Genomic DNA, 19,328 nt, shown 5'->3' on the forward strand with positions numbered 1-19,328 from the left:
CATGGTCATTTGAAAATAAGAACCATGAGGTCCTTTATATTTTGTGTCCAACAACTAATAATTTTCCTTATTGATACATACTTTCTACTTTCATCTATACAGTGTTGGGAGATGTTCATGATTACTAATGAGTACTGTGTAGTCTCTTAGATGGAAGCCATAAAAATGTCTCTTGCATCAATAAATACTTGTATATAAAAACTAAAGTTAAAAGTCCAAAGAGATACTAAAAATAGCTTTGTTTGCATGCTTAACATGCTTTTAGACCTTTGTGCCCAAACTGTTCGACCTGCCTCAGCTTTGACTCTGATTTCTATAGCTATCCCATGCTACTCAGATATTATCATCAGATCCTTGTAGTGTTTTATGTTGCCTGAACAGATCAGGCATGTTGTGACGTATCCTGCAATACCAACATTTCCACTTGTCCTTAAACTAACCTCTGTTAGTGGAGTTTTGTCGCTGCTCAACGTAAACACTAGGGATGGGTATTGATAAGATTTTCACGATTCCTATTCCATTTTCGATTCTGTTTAACGATTCGATTCTTTATCGATTCTCTTATCGATTCTCTTATCGATTTTTTTTTTTTTTTTTTAAAAAGGAGAACACTAAGGTCAATTAGCTTAGATCTTTGTTTTATATCGTCTCTTTGAACAAGATAGAAATTTAGGAGTAACATGGCCTTACAAACCCAACAGTGAGATCTTAACAGATCCAACCTACAGCTCTTCAATGGGGTGTCACAGGGTCCCCAGGAAAAAAAATTGTGAATGTAAAATAATAAAATAAATATTCTTCTGTAGCAATTACACAAGAATATCCAATAATGTCCCTGCCTACAATTAAACACATTCACTTACCGAAAATCGGGGGCATCTGCTGTGGCAAATGGGTGCAAGCCTTTTACCACAAACTTAGTCACTGCTCGGTGACATTCGTCTATCCTGGCCTGAAAGGAGACGCTACCGGTAGACTGTAGCAAGAACTGCCAGCATCTGAGCCAGCCAGACTCTGTCTGTCTCTCTCATCGTGGTCACCTAAATGCACAGTAATGGCAGGTTTTGTAATAAGGCAGATCGCGCTAACATAATATGCACTGTTAGTTGATTATTTACCTGCCGTATTAACGGGAGAGGACGTGCAAACGTTACCGCTGCTGCTGGGTTGAGATTCACGAATCCGGAGCGGAATTAAAAACACGACATTCATTTAAGGTTATCGTGTGTTTTGTGAGCAAATGCTTTTGCATATTCGTAGTGTTTCCTCCCTTAAATGAAATATCTACTTTGCAAGTATTGCAAGTTGCCCTGTTGTCATCCGTTCTCGTAAAGTATAACCAAACTTTTTAGCGTTTGAGCCGCCATGTTTCCTGCCAGGTAAATGACGCTCCGCAACGTGGTGACGTCATTCGGGGCGACTGGAATCGATAAGGGAATCGTTTGCAAAAATGGCAAACGATTCCAAGGAATTGAAACAGTGGGAACCGGTTCTCAACAAGAACCGGTTTTCGATACCCATCCCTAGTAAACACGTTACAAACCTTAAGATGTAACGTGTCTTTGCCGTTTAGGAGTGGTATTAATGTATTGGTACGCATGTGTACTCGGTTTAATTGGAGAAGCAAATACGTTGGTAACTTGTGAATTAATAGAGTGCAGAAATATATGGTTTTCATGCCTCTACACATTCTGTTGTTTTGAAAATGCTGCCTTTAGGGAGTTACTGGAAATTTTCATTTGGATTAGGATGAACTGATTTGGAATTTGGTGGTCAAAGGTAGAAAAAATCAGATAGGCCATGTTTTTGGGCTAGGCTTTAAAATTCTTATGGAATAATCCACTTGTAAGATTTAGATTAATAATAGGATAAAGTTTTGGTATTTTGTATACAAAAGCTTAAAGGCAGAGGCCAGACAAACATTGATAAAACTGGTGAAGGCGTACGAGACGGTAATTCCAGTGTTTTTATTCTGTGAATATAAACAGGATCTAATATATGCTCTGCTGTTTGTAACATGTGTTTGTGTAGTGAAATGTAGACGTTTTCAGAGATGACCCTTCTGTCATATTTAAGAATTTTTTTACTTTTTTTTTTTTTTTTTTTTTTTTAACCATATGAGTAGTCCATTTAAAAAAAATTCTGTTATCACTTAATTTATGAAAATTTTAGAAGTTTAACATGGGCACTGAAACAGAATTATGTATGTTTGAAGTGCTTTTCTTTCCGTCTAAATGTGCTTATAAGAAATTTTACCCTTTTAGAGAATGCATGCTGTTAAAATACACCCCTAAAATCACAGACTTGTTGATGTTCTTCAGTTTAATGAACCCACACAAAAGCTCTTTGGCTATAATAACATCTAACAAGGAAAATGATTGAGGTGCAGAACAGCAAGAGTCTTATCTCCCCCTCCTTCCCTTGTTTGTGCATGTGATGGGGGAATGCTGCCGTGGGGAGATGAAATATCATGTGATCAACAGCAGAATCCCTCCTCCTCTTTCTTCTCATCCTGCGCTCATCTTTGTCTGCAGATCGAAGCGAACAAGTGTGCGACTGCTTGTACAGAGAATGTCAGAGCACCCACCCTTCCTTAAAATAGGCTGTGCGGAGAGAGGCCTCAAAATAGATCCCCCCCATTAATTCGGTCTCTGAAATATTTATGAGCCACAGCCACCTTTTAAGCACTACTCCCTATCACTATGGTTTTACAACCATAAACACATCTTCGTGCTCATCATGGAGATTTCCACAATCTGTCTGACATATTATGAATTAATTCCAGTCTTTTCTCTGTACATGGACATACTCTGTTCATAAACCTCCAATGATGGGGTAAAAACATTTACAGCCCTGGTGGTTGTTTTTCTTTTCTATGCTTTTTTTTTTCTTGCATGCAGGGTCTTTGTTCTACAGTATTTTAGCAGCACAGTTGCATAATTTCTTTTTAAGTTTTAAAGTTAATAAATTCCGCTTTCTTTTTTTCTTCTTCTTTCATGTTCAGCTAGAACAATAGTATTCTTAATGCTGCCTCTTAACTGGCAGACCCAGCCATTTACATGATAGTGGATTTTCTCAGAGTGGTGGTTACTGTTTCAGCATGATCATTAGTTTTCTTGGCAGCTACCCTTATCTAGGGTGACAGCATCACAACAACACGTTGTGTGTGAACACAGCAGTGTAGCTTAAAGAACTATATTGGTGAAGCAGTTGTAGTAAGTGTGTTTTTTTGTAAGTATTGTGTGTGAGAGTCTGAGTGCTGATGTACATCTGCTCTTAATGAGTGTTTATGTACATTTGGTATTAATTCAGTAGTGTATGTGTGTTTTGTTTCTATGCTATTTGCTGTCTCGGTGGAAAGACGATGCATTTTTAAGTGCATGCATGATTGTTTCATCTGTGTTAATATGTTTAACGTGTTTATGCAAGTATGTATGTCCTCTATGGGAATGGTGTCTACAGTCTTTGGGCCTTTTCACACCTGGAAATACAAACTAGGTTCATATTTTGTTAAACTGATCTGGTTAGTATGTGAATGGAGTCTAAAATAGTTTACGTACCACGTGGACTTGATACTGATTTGATGGGGATGTGTCTGATATACACATGCATACATACCGGCCTCACTTTCTTTATTTTCAGATGGCATTGCTCTGTCACAATATACCTGAAAGGTGTCTGCATTTTCTTGAGGTTTTAACCCTTCAAGTCCCTTGATATTTAAAAACCATCTCGGCCTCTCTCTAGCCCAGGGATGGGCAACTCCAGGCCTCGAGGGCCGGTGTCCCTGCAGGATTTAGATGTGTCCTTGAACCAACACAGCTGATTTAAATGGCTAAATTAGCTCCTCAACATGTCCTGAAGTTCTCCAGAGGCCTGGTAACGAACTAATCATGTGATTCAGGTGTGTTGACCCAAGGTGAGATCTAAAACCTGCAGGACACCGGCCCTCGAGGCCTGGAATTGCCCACCCCTGCTCTAGCCTCTACCACAGTGTGTTTTAGTTTTCACAGTAGAAACAAACAGAACTCGTTCTGGACCGAAGCCACCTCTTTTTGTCAGGTTAAGTGTGACTGTTTGGTCTGGACCCAGGCCCATATGTCCATAAGTTTTAACTACAGTGATTTTGGTTGGTATCAAACAAAATTTAAAAAGTCTAGACCAAACATGGTAGGTGTGAAAGCACCCTTAGATGGTTAATGTGTGCTGAGCTCTTGGAAATCTGTCTTGTCTAGTGTCTTTGTAATATCCTCTTACATCCTAGTGTTTGGAGCATCTTTTGCATGTATGTTTTCCTTTCTGGATGGGTTTGTGTGAGTGTGTGTGTGTGTGTGTGGGGGGGTTGTATTTTTTAAATTTGAGACATTATTGTTTGGTATGTTGCCTGAGTTTGTATTGTGGTATACTTAACCAGCAAATATACATCTGTGTTGAATGCTCCATCTTTAAAACCTCTTAAACTGTGTGTACTCTGGCTATTGGTGACCTTACTCTGCTCTTCTGTTTCTGCTCCCCCTATCCTTTTCTGTCTTTAACTGTCTTTATTCTGCTTCCACCTACACACCTCTGCTTCAAACTCTCTTATATGCACACCTTTTTTTCTTTTCTTTTTTCTTCTTTTTTTTAAAATCTCCTCCTTTTAACCCTATACTTTTGTCTTTCTCTTCTGGCTGTGCTTTCTGTAATTTGCACATTCTCACTCACCTTTCAACTCTTCCTGCTATAACACCTCTTCTACTTCATCACTACTTCATTCCCATTTTATTTCCATCATGTCATCTCTTATCTTTCTTTTTTTTCTCTTCCTGTTCTGTCTTTTCTCAGAAACCGCGAGAGCTCCAGCCGGGCATCAAGCAGCCGTCAAAGCAGCACGGACAGTGACATGAAGTGCCTGGAGCCAAGGCCTTGGAGCAGCACCGACTCAGACAGCTCTAACCGCACTCTCCGGCCACCCGTCACTAAGGCCAGCAGCTTCTCTGGTATCTCCATCCTTACCAGGGGGGATAGCCTTGGCAGCAACAAAGGCTCGCAAGGGAGCTGCAAAGGCTCTCGCTCTGGTAAGGTTTGGAGAAAAGTGGAGAAGAAGCATTTAGGTAGTATGCCATTAGCTTGTTTTATTTTACTTGCCTTAAATGAGTAGTACAACACGGAGAAATGGATTATCTAGTCATGTAAGCTGTTTTTTGTATAAAATATAATGAAAAATTATGATAAACTGACCGAACGTCATTGTAGTTTAAGAATTAGCTGTGTAGCATAAATTGAATTCAAGAAACTCCTTTATGTCTATATTCCACATCCCATAAAATTCTCTCAGGTCGGCCTTCTTAGCGAGATTTTATGGTAATGGATAGTGCCTTATTTCTTATTTCATTGCTAAATGTGCCAGATATATTTTTTTTAAACAAGCTCTGGGGAATGATATGGTTGGTCATTTCTAAAAGTTGCCCTTTTCATATGTAGCACACAGCAAGAGATGGTCTGCTTCAGACAAATTCTCACCTTTGAAAATATTCATTTTTGGTTCAGGAGAAGGGTGCTGCCTGGGTAAAGTGTGGAGAATGAAGGCTATTTGACGCCCACTTGCGCAGTGTGTATTCACATTACCTGAGCTATTTCCACATGGTCTCTGTTGGACATAACAGATTTTGTACTATGAAGCTGGCTATTAAATAGCTTTTAAGGTCCGGCTGTGTCGGACATTTGCCTTCCATCGGCTTGTGTCTATAAAAGTTCAGGGCTGGAGTGCATGTGTGAAAACAATTTAATAGTGGTCATCAGAGGACTCGAGGATTGGTTGATTTGCTTCTCCCGACGGGGCTCCCCCGGTTTCATTTTAAGTCTGTGTTGACTGTTGTGCTAGTTTTTGCTTTTAAGATTCATGTGTAGAAGTGTTTTTGTCTGCCCTACTCTGTGGAGACTAAAGGTGTATTAATTTCTCCTGTATTGTTTTGGGAAAAGCCTGTGAAGATCCTGACTAGCCTTCTACAGAGTTTTTGTGTTGGTTTTTATTTTGGAAAGGGGGACATAAGTATCATCCACACAGTCACAGGCAGCCTGTTGGTCAGAACAATAAAAGCATTTTCTTAGGAAATTGTGTGCCACCAGTACCTACTAGCTACTTGACAAATGATTTGGACCCTGCAGTTTGTGACTTGTTAAACAAGTCATCAGAAACTCCTGTGGTCCCTTTATTAGCAAAGAAAATCTTAAAGCTAAAGGTATTTATCCGATTAAGAATTAATTTCTGTCCAAACATGTTCTTGTAAAATGTTGAGAGCTTATTTATCAGAGCTCATGTTTTATAACAATCAGGAATCAGAAGTTACTAATTACAAGTTACAATTGACTTTTTAAACTACAAAGGTGACAAACGTTTGATGCAAAGTTGACTTTATTTTGCCCTGTAGTGGTTTTGCACACATACAAATCATTTTCAGAAATCTTCAGAACACTATTTGGTGTTATTCAGTGATGATGCAATATTTTAAGATCAAGTCATAATTTGTGGGTTTCAGTGTTGGAGAATTTAAATTTCAAAATGATCTCCTTTATCTATCATGTCATCTTCTAAATCACTAGGCCTTCCCCTAGTCAGCCCTGATGTATGTCCTCCACCTGCAGCCTCCCAGTCCAGCCGTAGTCTGCTACCCTGCCCATCTCAACAGCCACAGCAGCCACAGCCCCAGGCTCCACCTCAGACTGCCCTGCTGCCCACACCGCCGCAGCACCCTATGAGCAACCACATGATTGCTCAGGTAAGTTATCTCCACTACCAACCAAAAACGGATGCAATGGCACATTAAATTTGTGGTTTAATATAGGACGTCTGTTTGAGAGTCTGTTTTTCTTTTTGTTTTCTTCGGTGTAGCAGAAGAAAGAGAAAAACATGAGGTATTTAAGTGGCCATGACTGCTAGTGTAACAACTCTTACTTAAATGTGATACTGTAATTAAGAAAGGACTCAGTGCTGTTTATTCAGCTGTGTACAGAAAAATGTTAGACAGTCCAGTTTATTCATTGAAATTGATTATTAAGGGCAGCAGTGTAATTTCAGGTATAAATATCCTGCAGACAGTGAAGCTGCATTATTTCTCCTTGTCATACACAGCTCATCGGTGAAAAAATAATTTGAAATGGAAACCTGGCCTTCTCAGTGTCCTACTCACAAACACTTTTATTACTTATTAAAAGTGAAAGAAAAAGTTGAAATGGCTACAGATAAAACATGCTCTTAATTAAAATAAAATTATTAGACCCAGAGTTGTTTAATATATGGTCGACATCACTTTTACTTAGGCCTGCATGCCACATTTTTATTCTCCAGAGCGAGGGAGAACTTTAAACACAGTTTTCTAACTATTACGGTTAGACACTGTGTGCATATTGTTCTACAATCACTTCCAGGGTGTAGTGACCTGAGGACATTCCGTTCAGAACATTTGGGATTAATGCATATCCCGTTACACCCTCATCAAACATGTCAGGGAAAAAACAAAGAGACTTTGAGGAGGAATGGATGGAAACAAGTGCAGTGAATTGAACATATTCAGCTTATATATAGAATCAATGTCAACCATCCTCCTTTAACAGGTTTGATTTTTCAAATAACAAAGTCGATAGTCTTTGATTGCACACATTTCCTTTTCTTCCTTTTTTTCTGAGTAGTAATAATTACACGTAATTTTTTTATATATAATTTGTTTGTGTAATATTTAGAAAAAAAAACTTGATTTCCATTACTATCCTCTCTGCTCATTAACAACTTTTCCTTTGTGTTCTAACCCTCATTTTTCCTATGTCTTCATTTCTGTTTTTCCCTTCTTTTCACTGCTTCTGTTGCCATGTTCTTTTCACTGCCTTGCTTCAATCTCTCTATGCTCTACCTCTTTATTTCATCCCTTTTTTTGGTGTGTATAGCCGGTGGCGTCTCTGCAGCCCTCTCAGCCTGTCTCCTACTCCAGCCCTTCCTGCCCCCAGGTTCTCCTGCCAGTTTCTCCTCCCCAGCAGTACACAATGGTACTGACACGTATTATAGCTTCATCTCTGTTATACTCATTCAGTTAGCTGATGCCATATCCTACTAAAAACTCTTGCACTCATTTACTATCCTGCTTACATTCATTCAGGGGAGTCAAAAAACATGTCTTGGTTCTATCAAGATGTGAGTGTGTCTTCAAATACATTTAAGTAATAGCTTTTTCATATAAATTGGTGTTACTGTCTAAAGTGGATTCAGTGAGTAAATGTTGTGTCTGTAGTAACAAAAGAAATGGCAAGGATGTGTCCAGTTTGTTCCTCGCTCCGTTTTTTGTTTTTCTCGTTTAAATCGCTGCGTCTGTATGAGTGTAACCACGGTTGCCCACAGAAGCAGAGTTTGAGTTTGGTTGTGTTTACATTGGAACAGTCATTTGAAAAAGAGTTTTCACTTGACTCTATGCAGTCCTTTCTAAAATTACTTACTGCTTCCATAATAATGAAGAGGATAAGCAGCACTTTTCTTATATGGATAATCAGATGCACTTGATTAACTGATCATCAGCAAGTGTAACCACCTCTCCAGGACTGGCCATCCCGACAACGTCACACAAGATCAAACCACCCAAAAAATTATTTTTAAAAAATGTGATACTCTACTGGCCTCAGTTACCTTGTTAAATGTTAAAAGTTCATGCAGTACAATTAGAAAAAGACTGAACAACTGAGGAGTTTTTGGGAAGAGTTACCAGAAGCTGTAACCTGAAGCAGCTTTCTAAACGAAGCACAGCTTGTTTTCTGCCCCAGGGCCTTGCAATCACTCACTCAACCATGAAATCCTCCGTATACCAAAGTATTCTAGAGTCAGATCTATCTGAGAGCAAAAGGTGGCTGAAACCTGTCACACACCCTAGGATCATTGTCCTGTTGCAACAGTCATGCAAGCGCAGCAGCAAATCTATGACAGAATAACTGGAAAAGAAAAGACTCAACGTGGTGTAATGGCCCCAGTCAGAGATTCTGCCTGATTTAAAATGCCGTGTTGGGACCTTAAGAGAGCTAAGCATAAATAATAACCTGCAAATTTCAATGAACTGTAAAGTCAAGTGTGTGAAAATTTGTCCAGAGGTGATGTGAGAGATGTGGGTTTTTTTGTTTGTTTGGTTTTTTTTTTTTAAACAAAATTGTGTAGAGTCCTTTGAAAACTCTTTTTCACATGACTGTATGTAAAGCAATGACCGATTAAACCAGTATAAACTTCAGTGTCTAATTTTAGATTTTCCAGCATACAACAACGTTAATACTCCTGTCATATATTCTGAATGCTTGCAATGTTGTATTTGCATTCTGCTAATAATAATAATAATAATAATAATAATAATGTGTTTAACTGTATATTTATATACTCAAAGTAATAAATAAAGTGTTTTCCAAAATGACACAATGACCCTTTAATAATCAGAATAGGAGTCGTTTTAGACCATTGCTAATGAAGCATTTAGGCTGTTGGAGATCATTGTTAATTACTTAGTATATCCTAAAACGCATCTCCAAAATCAAAAACAGTACTGATATAGGAGTGTCACCTATAAGTCATAACTAATGGCATTATTCCCATTCTACCCAGGGAGAAGAGCTGGCACCCCAGTTCACACAGATGACGCTGAGTCGGCAGGGCTCCAGCGAGAACCCCGAGCCTCCCCCTATGTATCAGGCTACTCCTCCAGTGCTGCCGCAGCACCCCCCACCGCAAACCGGCTACATTATGGCTACTACGGGTCAACCTTTGCCACCTCCGTCTGGTTACCAGCCCACCACTGGACACCCCCATCCTCCACCTCCACCGCCTCCTCCATCCCAGCCTGTCATGCAGGCCGCACCACCTCCACAAGGCTACATGCAGCCCCCTCCACCTCAGCAGGTACGCATTCCTCCACGGGTGGTTAGATAAAAACAGCAGACATACCTTTTAGATTTAAATTCAGTTTCCACAGTTTGTCAGCTTTGATTGAATATTGATGTAGCTGATATCTGGAGGCAACCATGCCCAAGGATTACATGATTAATGAAATGTAACACAATGTAATAAATAAAACAGACCTGTGTATGACTTTCATATCGGGTAGTTAAAATGTAATTGCAAACATAAATTAATATTTCATACTTGCAAAAGGTTTTATAGATCTGTTATCTAATTTAAATCATTACCTAGAACAGCACTCTAGACCGAAGGCAAAGTAATTAACTTCGTGATATGTCAGTTACCAAAGCTGTCACAAATATCATGGAAGATTTGCAAAATGTTCTGTTTTTACGGCTTTTCATCAGGCTTTTCAGTCATCGGATTTTATCAAAAGTTATATACGTACTAGAGCTGGGCGATATATCGAGTTTTTAAAAAATATCGATATATTTTTATACGAGATATAAGATATGACAATATCCTTTATATCGATATAGTCTATGTTACGTTATAACTATACTTGTGGAGCCGCAAGTTTGCGTCTCTTTCATTCACTTTTGTCTTTACGCAACATTACTCGGCCTCACCCCTCCTTCACTGAACACAACTCCCCCTCCTCCCCCATCGCTTCACCTGCAGGAAGCGACAAGATGGACACGGCAAATCTCCGTTAACGAGTTACTGCGCATCGCCCCGTGCGTGGGGCTGGACGCCGTCAACGTGTTAGCTAGCTAACCACGCTAACGAGCTAACCACGCTAACGAGCTAACCACGCTAACGCCATGCAGCCCAGAGGCGCTGCACAGCCTAAAATCCTTTCATTTTCTCAAAAGTTGACAGCGCGCCTTATGTATGAATTCTGGTTGTGCTTGATGGCCGCGAACCGATTTTATGTGGTACACGGCGCTCAGCAATCTGTCAAAAATGTTTTAGTACGACTTTGGTAAGCTACGGTGCTGCACCGCTTGATGGATTGTCGGAGCATTACGGCTACCGAGGAGCCTCGCGGAGTGATACGTACTGTGCTTCAACGTAATATTACCCTACTGTGTATAAGGACCATAAATGGCACCTGTTAAGAGACGTGGTTATGAAGAGGATTTCAAACTCAATGCTGTCAGTCACGCAGTAGAAGTTGGGAACAGAGCAGCTGTGAAATCTGTCTTTGTTACTATGCTCAGCGTCTTTTAGTTTACATTTTGGCTGCACAATTGTGAGCTTTTTGTTATGCACAAAAACAACATTGTTTTCTTTTATTTATGGACCATTATTATTTAATAAATGCTCATAATTTATTTTTGAGTAAATTTTATGTACATCTATGCTCTATGTTAATAAAAGTGCCTGTGTGACATCTGGGACACAGCTTTGACTAAGAACTCTCTTTTTGTTCTTACTTTATGGCTTTAAAAAAATATCGAGATATATATCTTATATCGCCGTCCAGGTAAAAAATATCGAGATATGAATTTTGGGTCATATCGCCCAGCCCTAATACGTACTATTTGTAATGAACTAATTCAGTTTTGGCAGTTTTCTTTATACAGATTCATCCTGATTGACACTTGATTCTGTGTGCTTTCATTTTATAGTTCTAATCTTGACCTTTAGAGACATTTATTGCTGGTTGTTGGTGCATTGTAGTGTAGTGTACTCTAGTGTTTCTGTGGCCGAGTCAGTACGATCATAAAACATTGGTGGCCATACAGTCGTCAACAGCCTGAATCACAATGTTGTACGGTGAAATAGAATTAACCTGCACCCCAGCAAACCTGTGGACGCAGAAGTATAATCACACCTTTGAGTGGAGTTGATTGTCTTTTGTTTTAGCTCATCGTTTTGATTTACTCTCACTTTTCTGCTATGTTGTAAATGTCCTCGACATATTTCCTGGCTACAAAAATTTTGCAAAATAATCTTAAGATGCAGCACGTGTTTGCTCGGGTTCTCTCCAGGTACTCTGGCTTCCTTCTACATCCAAAGACATGCAGTTAGTGCTGTTTGGTTAATTGGTGATTCTAAATTGCTCACAGCTGTGATGTGAGTCTTGAGAGTCTGTCTTTTTGTAGCTGGGATAGCTGCCTGCAAACCCTGATAAGGATAAGTGGAAGAAGATGGATGGAGTTGCTTGAACACCATCCAGTTGAAGTACAATGATGAATGATGAATGTTATTTGCTAAAGGTCTAAATAAGCAATTTTTAACAGAGGGGAAATTTTTTACTGCTTTAAATACAAGACTATTACTACAAATATTCCAGCTTTCATGCTGATAATCCTGTCCTAACACATTTGCTTTAGTGAAATTTAAGTAAAATGTGATTTGAGAATTTGATGGTTTGCAGAAGCAAAATAATATGGTAGTTTATTACTTCTACACTAAAAATTGTCTACACCAGTGTGACTCAGTTATTCTTCCCTTCAAAGTTCATTAAATACAGATTACTGAACTTTGGTTTGTTATTTCTACACAGATACAAGTCTCATACTACCCTCCTGGTCAGTATCCAAGCTCAGGCCAGCAGTACCGTGTGCCCCAGCCAATGTCCCACCAGGTGTCTTACCCAACCCAACGCACACAACCCATGCCTCAGCCAGCACAGCAGTCAGGTCAGTTGATTTTCATGTGCTGTGCATCATCAGACAACATGATATTCAAAAAAAAATCTTTTTTGATATGCAAAGACATAAATACTGCCATTTGCAGCAAATGGGCATTAAAAAGAGGCCTTTGTCAAATGTTGATGCACATTTACTTTTTATTGCATATTAATGTGTGTTTATTTTATTTTAGTTTTCAGTCTATTGACAACTGGAAGACAGGGTTTTAATGTGTATTTGTAACAGATGATGTATACTTAAGTTCAAAATTATTATTTGTCCATGTAGTTGTACTTACTGGAAATTATATTGGGGATAAAGTCCACTCGATTTTGGAACTGTAAATGTTTTCCACAGCAAAAGTCACACTTGCTTTTAAATCTACCAGGTGAAAGGTTGGAGTGAAACAGCCGTGCCCGCTTGTTCATCCGAGTCCAATACAATCAGATAAATATAGGGCTATTTTTCCTTTTGTGTTCCTGGAAAAAGTTGTCAGGCGCCAGCATTGTATGGTTTGTGAAGTCTGGCTGTTTGTATAGTAAGTGACTGACAGTGTTGACAACCTAAAAGGACTTTGGATCATAATGGACGTCTGCCAAAGCCACATAGTTCATGAACATGAAGGCCAGAAAGACCCTACATTACAACATGCCTGCAGTCTGGTCTGAAATATAAGTTTTGTGATGGTGAAGATTTATACTCATAGAAAATTCATTAATTAATTTATATTATGTGTAAGCATGTAAGCTTAAAGTGATGGTACATTTCAGTTTTTGTGAGTTACGTGATTGTCAGTGTTCTGTAAATTGTTTTCCTTTTTTTTAAAATATATTATGGTTCTCTTTTTTGACATTAACGCTTATTATGTCCTGTTGTTCTGTGAATTATTTAAAGGTAAAGACCCAACTACTCCTCTTCATCCCATTTCCTTCTTCTGTAATATACTGTGGTTTTACTTTAAATATTTTTATTTTTAAATTATTTCGGTCATCAGGTCTTCAGACCATGATGCCCAGCCAGCAGCCGAGTTACCAGGGCATGATGGGTGTGCAACAACCCCAAAATCCTGGACTGCTCAATTCACAGAGAGCAGGAATGGGAGGACAAATGCAGAGCATAATGGTTCAGTACCCACAGATGCCATCATATCAGGTATGCAACTGTAGGAGTTGATAAAGGATACTTGTCAACAGTCATATCTTTCTTTGGTTAATGTGACTACTTGATGATTACAGAACTGTCAGGTTTTTTTCAGGCGAGAACAAAAGTTAAGCATTTCCAGCATCTAAACCACATGCGGCTCCATGTTAAAACAGCGCCATCTGGTGTACAGTTGAAACATCATTTTATGTCTGTGAAACAGATGTGGAGCTTACAGTCCTAAAACTGCAACAAGCTTAACAAAACAATCTAAGCAAATATTTTGAAAGTAGACCTGTTTTTCTGCTGTACTGATACAGATACGAGTTAAAAGAACTGATCAGATCTAACTCAGGTTTGTGTCAGTGGTGTATTTAGAGTCAGGGGTGCAGCTGCAGAAAGCGCTCGCTTTTTGTCAGTGTAGTTTGTGTTGTAGGTAGGCACCGAAGAACACCTCGACCCTGTGTTGGCAGCCAAAAAAGCTTGCATTTATAATCCATGTTGCGATGATATTTTACTAAAATGCGCTAACATGAAGTTTTGATTATGTGGTTTAGATTGTGAATTGAATAAGGTTGCCGCTCAGAGGCAACTGAAAATCTATTGCTACTGTGATATTCCAAACACACCAATATGCAGCAAAGAGTTGCGCTGAATATCTGGTGCTTCTTAAACAATAACAAACGTCGTGCAAAGTGTAACACGGGTTTAACACGAGTATCTACCTAATTATCTTTGTCAGAAGACCCCTAGACCCATCAGTACACATTGTTGAACTGGACTTTTTTTTTCCCTTGATCTTTGACACTTTGCTAGGTACCTGTGGGTAATGAAAATCAGCAGGTGGTGCAGCAGCAGTACCAGCAGCAGGTCATGGTCCCAGTTAGCCAGTCTGTCCAGGGGCCCATGCCTGTTTACTACAGTGTTATCACACCCACACAGCAGAATAGCACAAGGTAGGTGCTTGAAGACATGTTATTCCAACAAGAGATTTAATAATAACCTTGAAGTATTTGAAATGTTTAATATAACCATCCACAATGTGGTCATGTTCTTCATCTTTTTATGTCTTTTCTGTCTATCCTGCAGTCCATCAGTAGGTTACCTGCAGCCCCCCAGCTCTGAGCAGTATCAGATAACACAGTCACCATCCCCCTGCAACCCTCCACAGTTGCAGCAGCAATATTCAGGTGAGGCTTGATGTCAGCAGATTGTAAAGATGAATATTTTTAGGATTGACATCCATAATTAATACTGGACTTATATGCTTTATAAAAGTGTTGGCTCCTAAAAAGAAAACAGTCTGAAAACTGTTTTTGTCTTAGACTGCGGCAGTCCCAGGTACATCTCTATTTGAGTATATACTAGTGCTGACCTGATGAAGTCATTGTGTGCTTAAATCTACAAACACTATGTTGACTAATCTTAGTTGCAACTGTCCTTTACAAAATTAGATGAAAGGTATTTAGGTAAGAGTTCAGACAAAGGTACACGGGGTTCACATGTTTAACACGCAACTCGGTGTACTTCAAGCCCTGCACACGGGGACAAACAATGTTTTACCTCAAATTAGGTCAGGTTTATTTTTATGTATTCATAGAGTAATGTGATTGGTCAGGAAATGAGATGTATCTATGAACGTGACATTGTTCTTCAATGTTTTCTGCAGTTTTGCTTCATTTGTGACAATTAATAATTTTATCACATTTTAACCCGTAAACATGCTTCTCTTTCTTGTGGTGGTTCATAAAACCACCAAATTCAAAGTTCTTGCTTAAACAGAGGGGAGAAAATAATGAGAAAATTAATTTAAAAATAAGTCAGCTTGGTTGACATTTATCAAACGTAAACAAACAGCTGATCTAATGCAGGTGTACACAGATATAAAGACATCTTAATTATAAAACTATATTTTTAATGGTTATAAGTTCTCTTAATATGGTTGTCATGTTATAATAAACGCCTTAATATTATATTGCTCATTATCTGTTTTTAAAGCAGCTCTCACTCATGGATGAACACAGATTACTTAGATTAATAGTTGTCTGCACTATAATTTAATATATAATATATGTGGCTTACTAAAGTGGTTTAAAGTCTTGGAATTGCTCAGTTGTCACTCTTAAAGGGAAACTGGTTTTTAATTACCTTGTGTAAAGCTGCCTTTTTTGCTGAATCAAATATTTATCTTTCAAAAGATATGAAACGTATTTCACTACACATATTGATATTATGTTACACGTGTCTGACTGTTTGTGCTCTCTCAGGAGTACCACCTCCTGGGCCTGGGGTGATGGTCATGCAGCTCAGTGTCCCCAATGGACCCCAGCCTTCCCAGAACCCCCCTCTTGTCCAGTGGAACCCTTGCAAGTACTACAGCATAGAGCAAAGGGCAAGCAAGCCAGGCGAGCTCTACAAACCTGACAACACTCCACAGGTACACGCGTGCATGCAAGCCTTGTTGATCAATGCAACAAACCTTGTTAATTCAATCTGCTACTCGCATGTCCGTGTGTGTACTTAATTGTCTTTTCATTAACATCTCCACACCCTAGCTGCGATCTGTGATTCGCTTTAAAAGCTGTTTAGATCAGGAGGCTCTTTGAATCTGATGAATGAGTAAAGATTTTGAGCTTAAATTACCATCAATTAATCAAAACAATATTATAATGTCTCTTATTTTTGCTCTGTGTGTGTATAGGCCAGTACTCAGCTGACGAGTCCCCTGGCCTCCCCCACTCAGTCTCCCACCCCGTCACCTTCTGGCAGCGTCAACAGTGTCTGTCCAGGCCTGGGACCATTACCCCTCATTTCCCAGTTTCCCCGGCCAGGAGGGCCAGCTCAAGGTACGAGCGAAGGTTCAAATCCATAAACAGATACTGACTACTCAAGTTTTCATACACAATGTAAAAAATATTGCAGGTCTCCAATTGAATATCATCCCAGTATAGCCCCTAGACTCACAACCACATAAAGTACACTTAGGGCTTTGATTTGTGTGCGATGTTGCCCTTTCATAGTCTTCTCAACAGCTTTACGCATCCATAAATGTCTGGACTAGTCAGCAGTAGTATATATATTTTGCCATGTTAGCTTTGTTGGTGATACCATTTACAGCAGCATTGATGAAATGTTGTTTTATACATTTAAGGTTTCGCCCCCAGATGAGTTATTTATAGCAGTGACGTTTGGAGACCCGCAGAAGGGATCCCAAAAAGAGGTCATAAAATTGTGCTTTATCTATAAAGATGCCACCTATACAGCCAATTTACAAAAAAGAAAATCTTATTTCACCCTTTACTCTGTAACATCTTATCATGTACTACCCAACATTTTATCTTTTAGCCTGTACAAACTCTAAAATGATTGTGACACATCAGCTCAATCTGTTAGGAAATCCCCTACTGCAACAAGGGTGTAATAGACTGTTCATGTTCATTTGTGCCTTTGCTTATTAGTCATTTAGGTGGCGAGCGTGGAGTCTATAACCAAAAAAAGCAAATGGGCTAAATCATTACGATTACTCTGTAAGTTGTCTTTGACAAAATTGCTCTTTCCTGTAATACTTTCTTGCTCCCCAAAAGTTTGGGACCCCCTGGTTAAAATATTATGAGTGCAACTTTGATTTAAAACAAACAAACAAACAAACAAATAAATAAATAAAAATTATATTCGCCCAGGTTGGTTGGTTGAAAAGAGGTTTAGTGCACAAAAAACAATCCTCTTGATGCAGGTGTGCTTTCAGCCCTTGTTAGGTTTGTGCTCTTTCACCAGTTGCGTCAGCAACCCTCTAAACCGTGTCGGGTGGCTTTTGGCTGCAAACCAGTGAACAAATGATGGCTTCACCTCAGCAAATTCACATGACTGGCATCGTGCCACCTGGTCAAACCTTCTGCATACACACATAACTTTACCTCATCACTGTCCTTTGGCCTATTTTTATTCTTCGAAATGTACGGTTACACGTACGAACAGGCTCTTGCATCAGTCTGCGATACTACATCTCCACAGTGCATCTTTATTGCATTTATAATGTATAATAAATACTGTAGTAGTCAGCTGACCCATAGATGACTTTAGGTGGTTTCCATATTATTATTTTTAACTTCTTCCAAATCTTTATTGGAGTAATTTGCCAATTTAATTTACCAGTATACATTATACGTATTCATTTTGACTGTTGAGTGTATTTAGAGTATGTTGTATGGATTTCCAACCTTGAACTGTTCCTTCTTAATTAGGAGTTGTTCTCTTTCTAAAGGATCATTTGTCTTATCCAGTGGTCTAACATTATTCCACATGGATTTTTCCAGCCACACTGTTAGGTTTTCAAAACTAGTGAAAATCATTAATGCTTATCCATTTAAATTACACTTATGTTCATCTGGTTACAAATAGGAAGTGGTTTCTGTGTCTTGTAATTAGTTTTGAAATGATGTCATCGGACCTCTTTTATTGTGCACTGCACTCCCAGACACACAAACATGGTCTTCCTTTAAACGCTGCATTTAGTACGTACATCTGGTATGTTTAATATTACTCACTTTAACTTGACAGGTGCTGCATATATTTGCAAAATGGATTACAGCACGGTTTTCAAGCTTCGGGTGAGGTTTTAATTTTAATTCACCATTTGAATTGTGCAGGTGATGGTCGCTACTCTCTTTTGGGGCAGCCCCTCCAATATAGTCTGTGTCCCCCACACCTCATGCACGGTCAGTCCTCCTACAGCTCTCATCAGGTTAGTATTGACAAGCCTTTGTCCTGAATTCCATCTTAATGATTAGGGTATCGACTGATATTGATGTTTTCTAGTAAGAGCCTTTTAGTTTGTCAGTGTGCATTAATCAGTTTCTCTGGTTTAAACATGTTGCTTTAGTTTGTGGACATTCGTTTGGGTGCTGTCATGACTTCTGGGGTGTAAAAACTTACCACCAGCTACAGAACTGTTTTTGAAGAAACAATAAATCTGTATGTGAAGAAACTGATAGCCTCTTAAGAATGACATTTTTTTTGTTACTATAACACAAGGAGAAGCTGTTATTTTGTTATTCTTAATATTCTTAAAGCAACGTAACATTTGATTTGAATTCATTGCTGATTGAGACCCATTGATTATCTGTCTGGGCTCTGTGATTAAAGTGCTCCAGAATTGAGAATCACTCAACTTTTGTGCGTTACAGTCATAAAATGTGGACTTTGAAGGATTAAAGCTCTTTTTAGAGCACGTTGTGTAGCTAAAGCGCAGTGTTTCAAAGAATTTGAAATCCGTGAGCTGTCATTTTGTTTCTCTGCTGCTGACCTTCCAGTGCCCACGAACTGTGCAGTCTGGGGAAATGTTTTTAAGGGTACAACTGATATCACATACCCCCACCTAGTGTCCTCCTTTGTTACTGCATCTTTATGAGTGTTATCTGATGTGTTCAGGGCCAAGGAGTAATGAAACACGGAGCACGAGGGAAAAAACAAACACTCAAATCTGCATCGACAGATCTTGGTACCACTGATGTAGGTAAGTTAGAAATCCACCATCACAGACCAGCATAAATCGGCAAGTGTCCTTTAATTTTATGCTGGAATGTTTTTAAAGAGTTACACAACTTAAAAGAACCCTGAGTTTCAACATTCGGTATGTTGTTTTTGTAACA

At 39.0% G+C, this 19,328-nt stretch overlaps 1 protein-coding gene across 12 annotated transcripts in view; it reads left to right on the forward strand.

Moving 5' to 3' along the window:
• Positions 1-19,328, forward strand: part of r3hdm2 (R3H domain containing 2) — a 59,954-nt gene that overhangs the window by 37,008 nt on the left and 3,618 nt on the right. For 4 of the 12 annotated variants that reach the window (XM_085159491.1, XM_085159492.1, XM_085159496.1 and 1 more), the window contains 12 exons: positions 4,825-5,093; positions 6,583-6,758; positions 7,921-8,019; positions 9,605-9,898; positions 12,414-12,549; positions 13,535-13,692; positions 14,497-14,636; positions 14,770-14,870; positions 15,948-16,117; positions 16,382-16,526; positions 18,327-18,421; positions 19,108-19,192. In XM_085159491.1, the coding sequence (XP_085015617.1) occupies positions 4,825-5,093; positions 6,583-6,758; positions 7,921-8,019; positions 9,605-9,898; positions 12,414-12,549; positions 13,535-13,692; positions 14,497-14,636; positions 14,770-14,870; positions 15,948-16,117; positions 16,382-16,526; positions 18,327-18,421; positions 19,108-19,192 (1,868 nt within the window). The remainder of the gene's footprint in view (positions 1-4,824; positions 5,094-6,582; positions 6,759-7,920; positions 8,020-9,604; positions 9,899-12,413; positions 12,550-13,534; positions 13,693-14,496; positions 14,637-14,769; positions 14,871-15,947; positions 16,118-16,381; positions 16,527-18,326; positions 18,422-19,107; positions 19,193-19,328) is intronic. The other 8 variants (XM_085159493.1, XM_085159495.1, XM_085159499.1 and 5 more) reach the window with 5 other exon arrangements.

This window comes from Neolamprologus multifasciatus, chromosome 5 (assembly GCF_963576455.1).
Source record: "Neolamprologus multifasciatus chromosome 5, fNeoMul1.2, whole genome shotgun sequence".
Lineage (NCBI taxonomy): Eukaryota > Metazoa > Chordata > Actinopteri > Cichliformes > Cichlidae > Neolamprologus > Neolamprologus multifasciatus.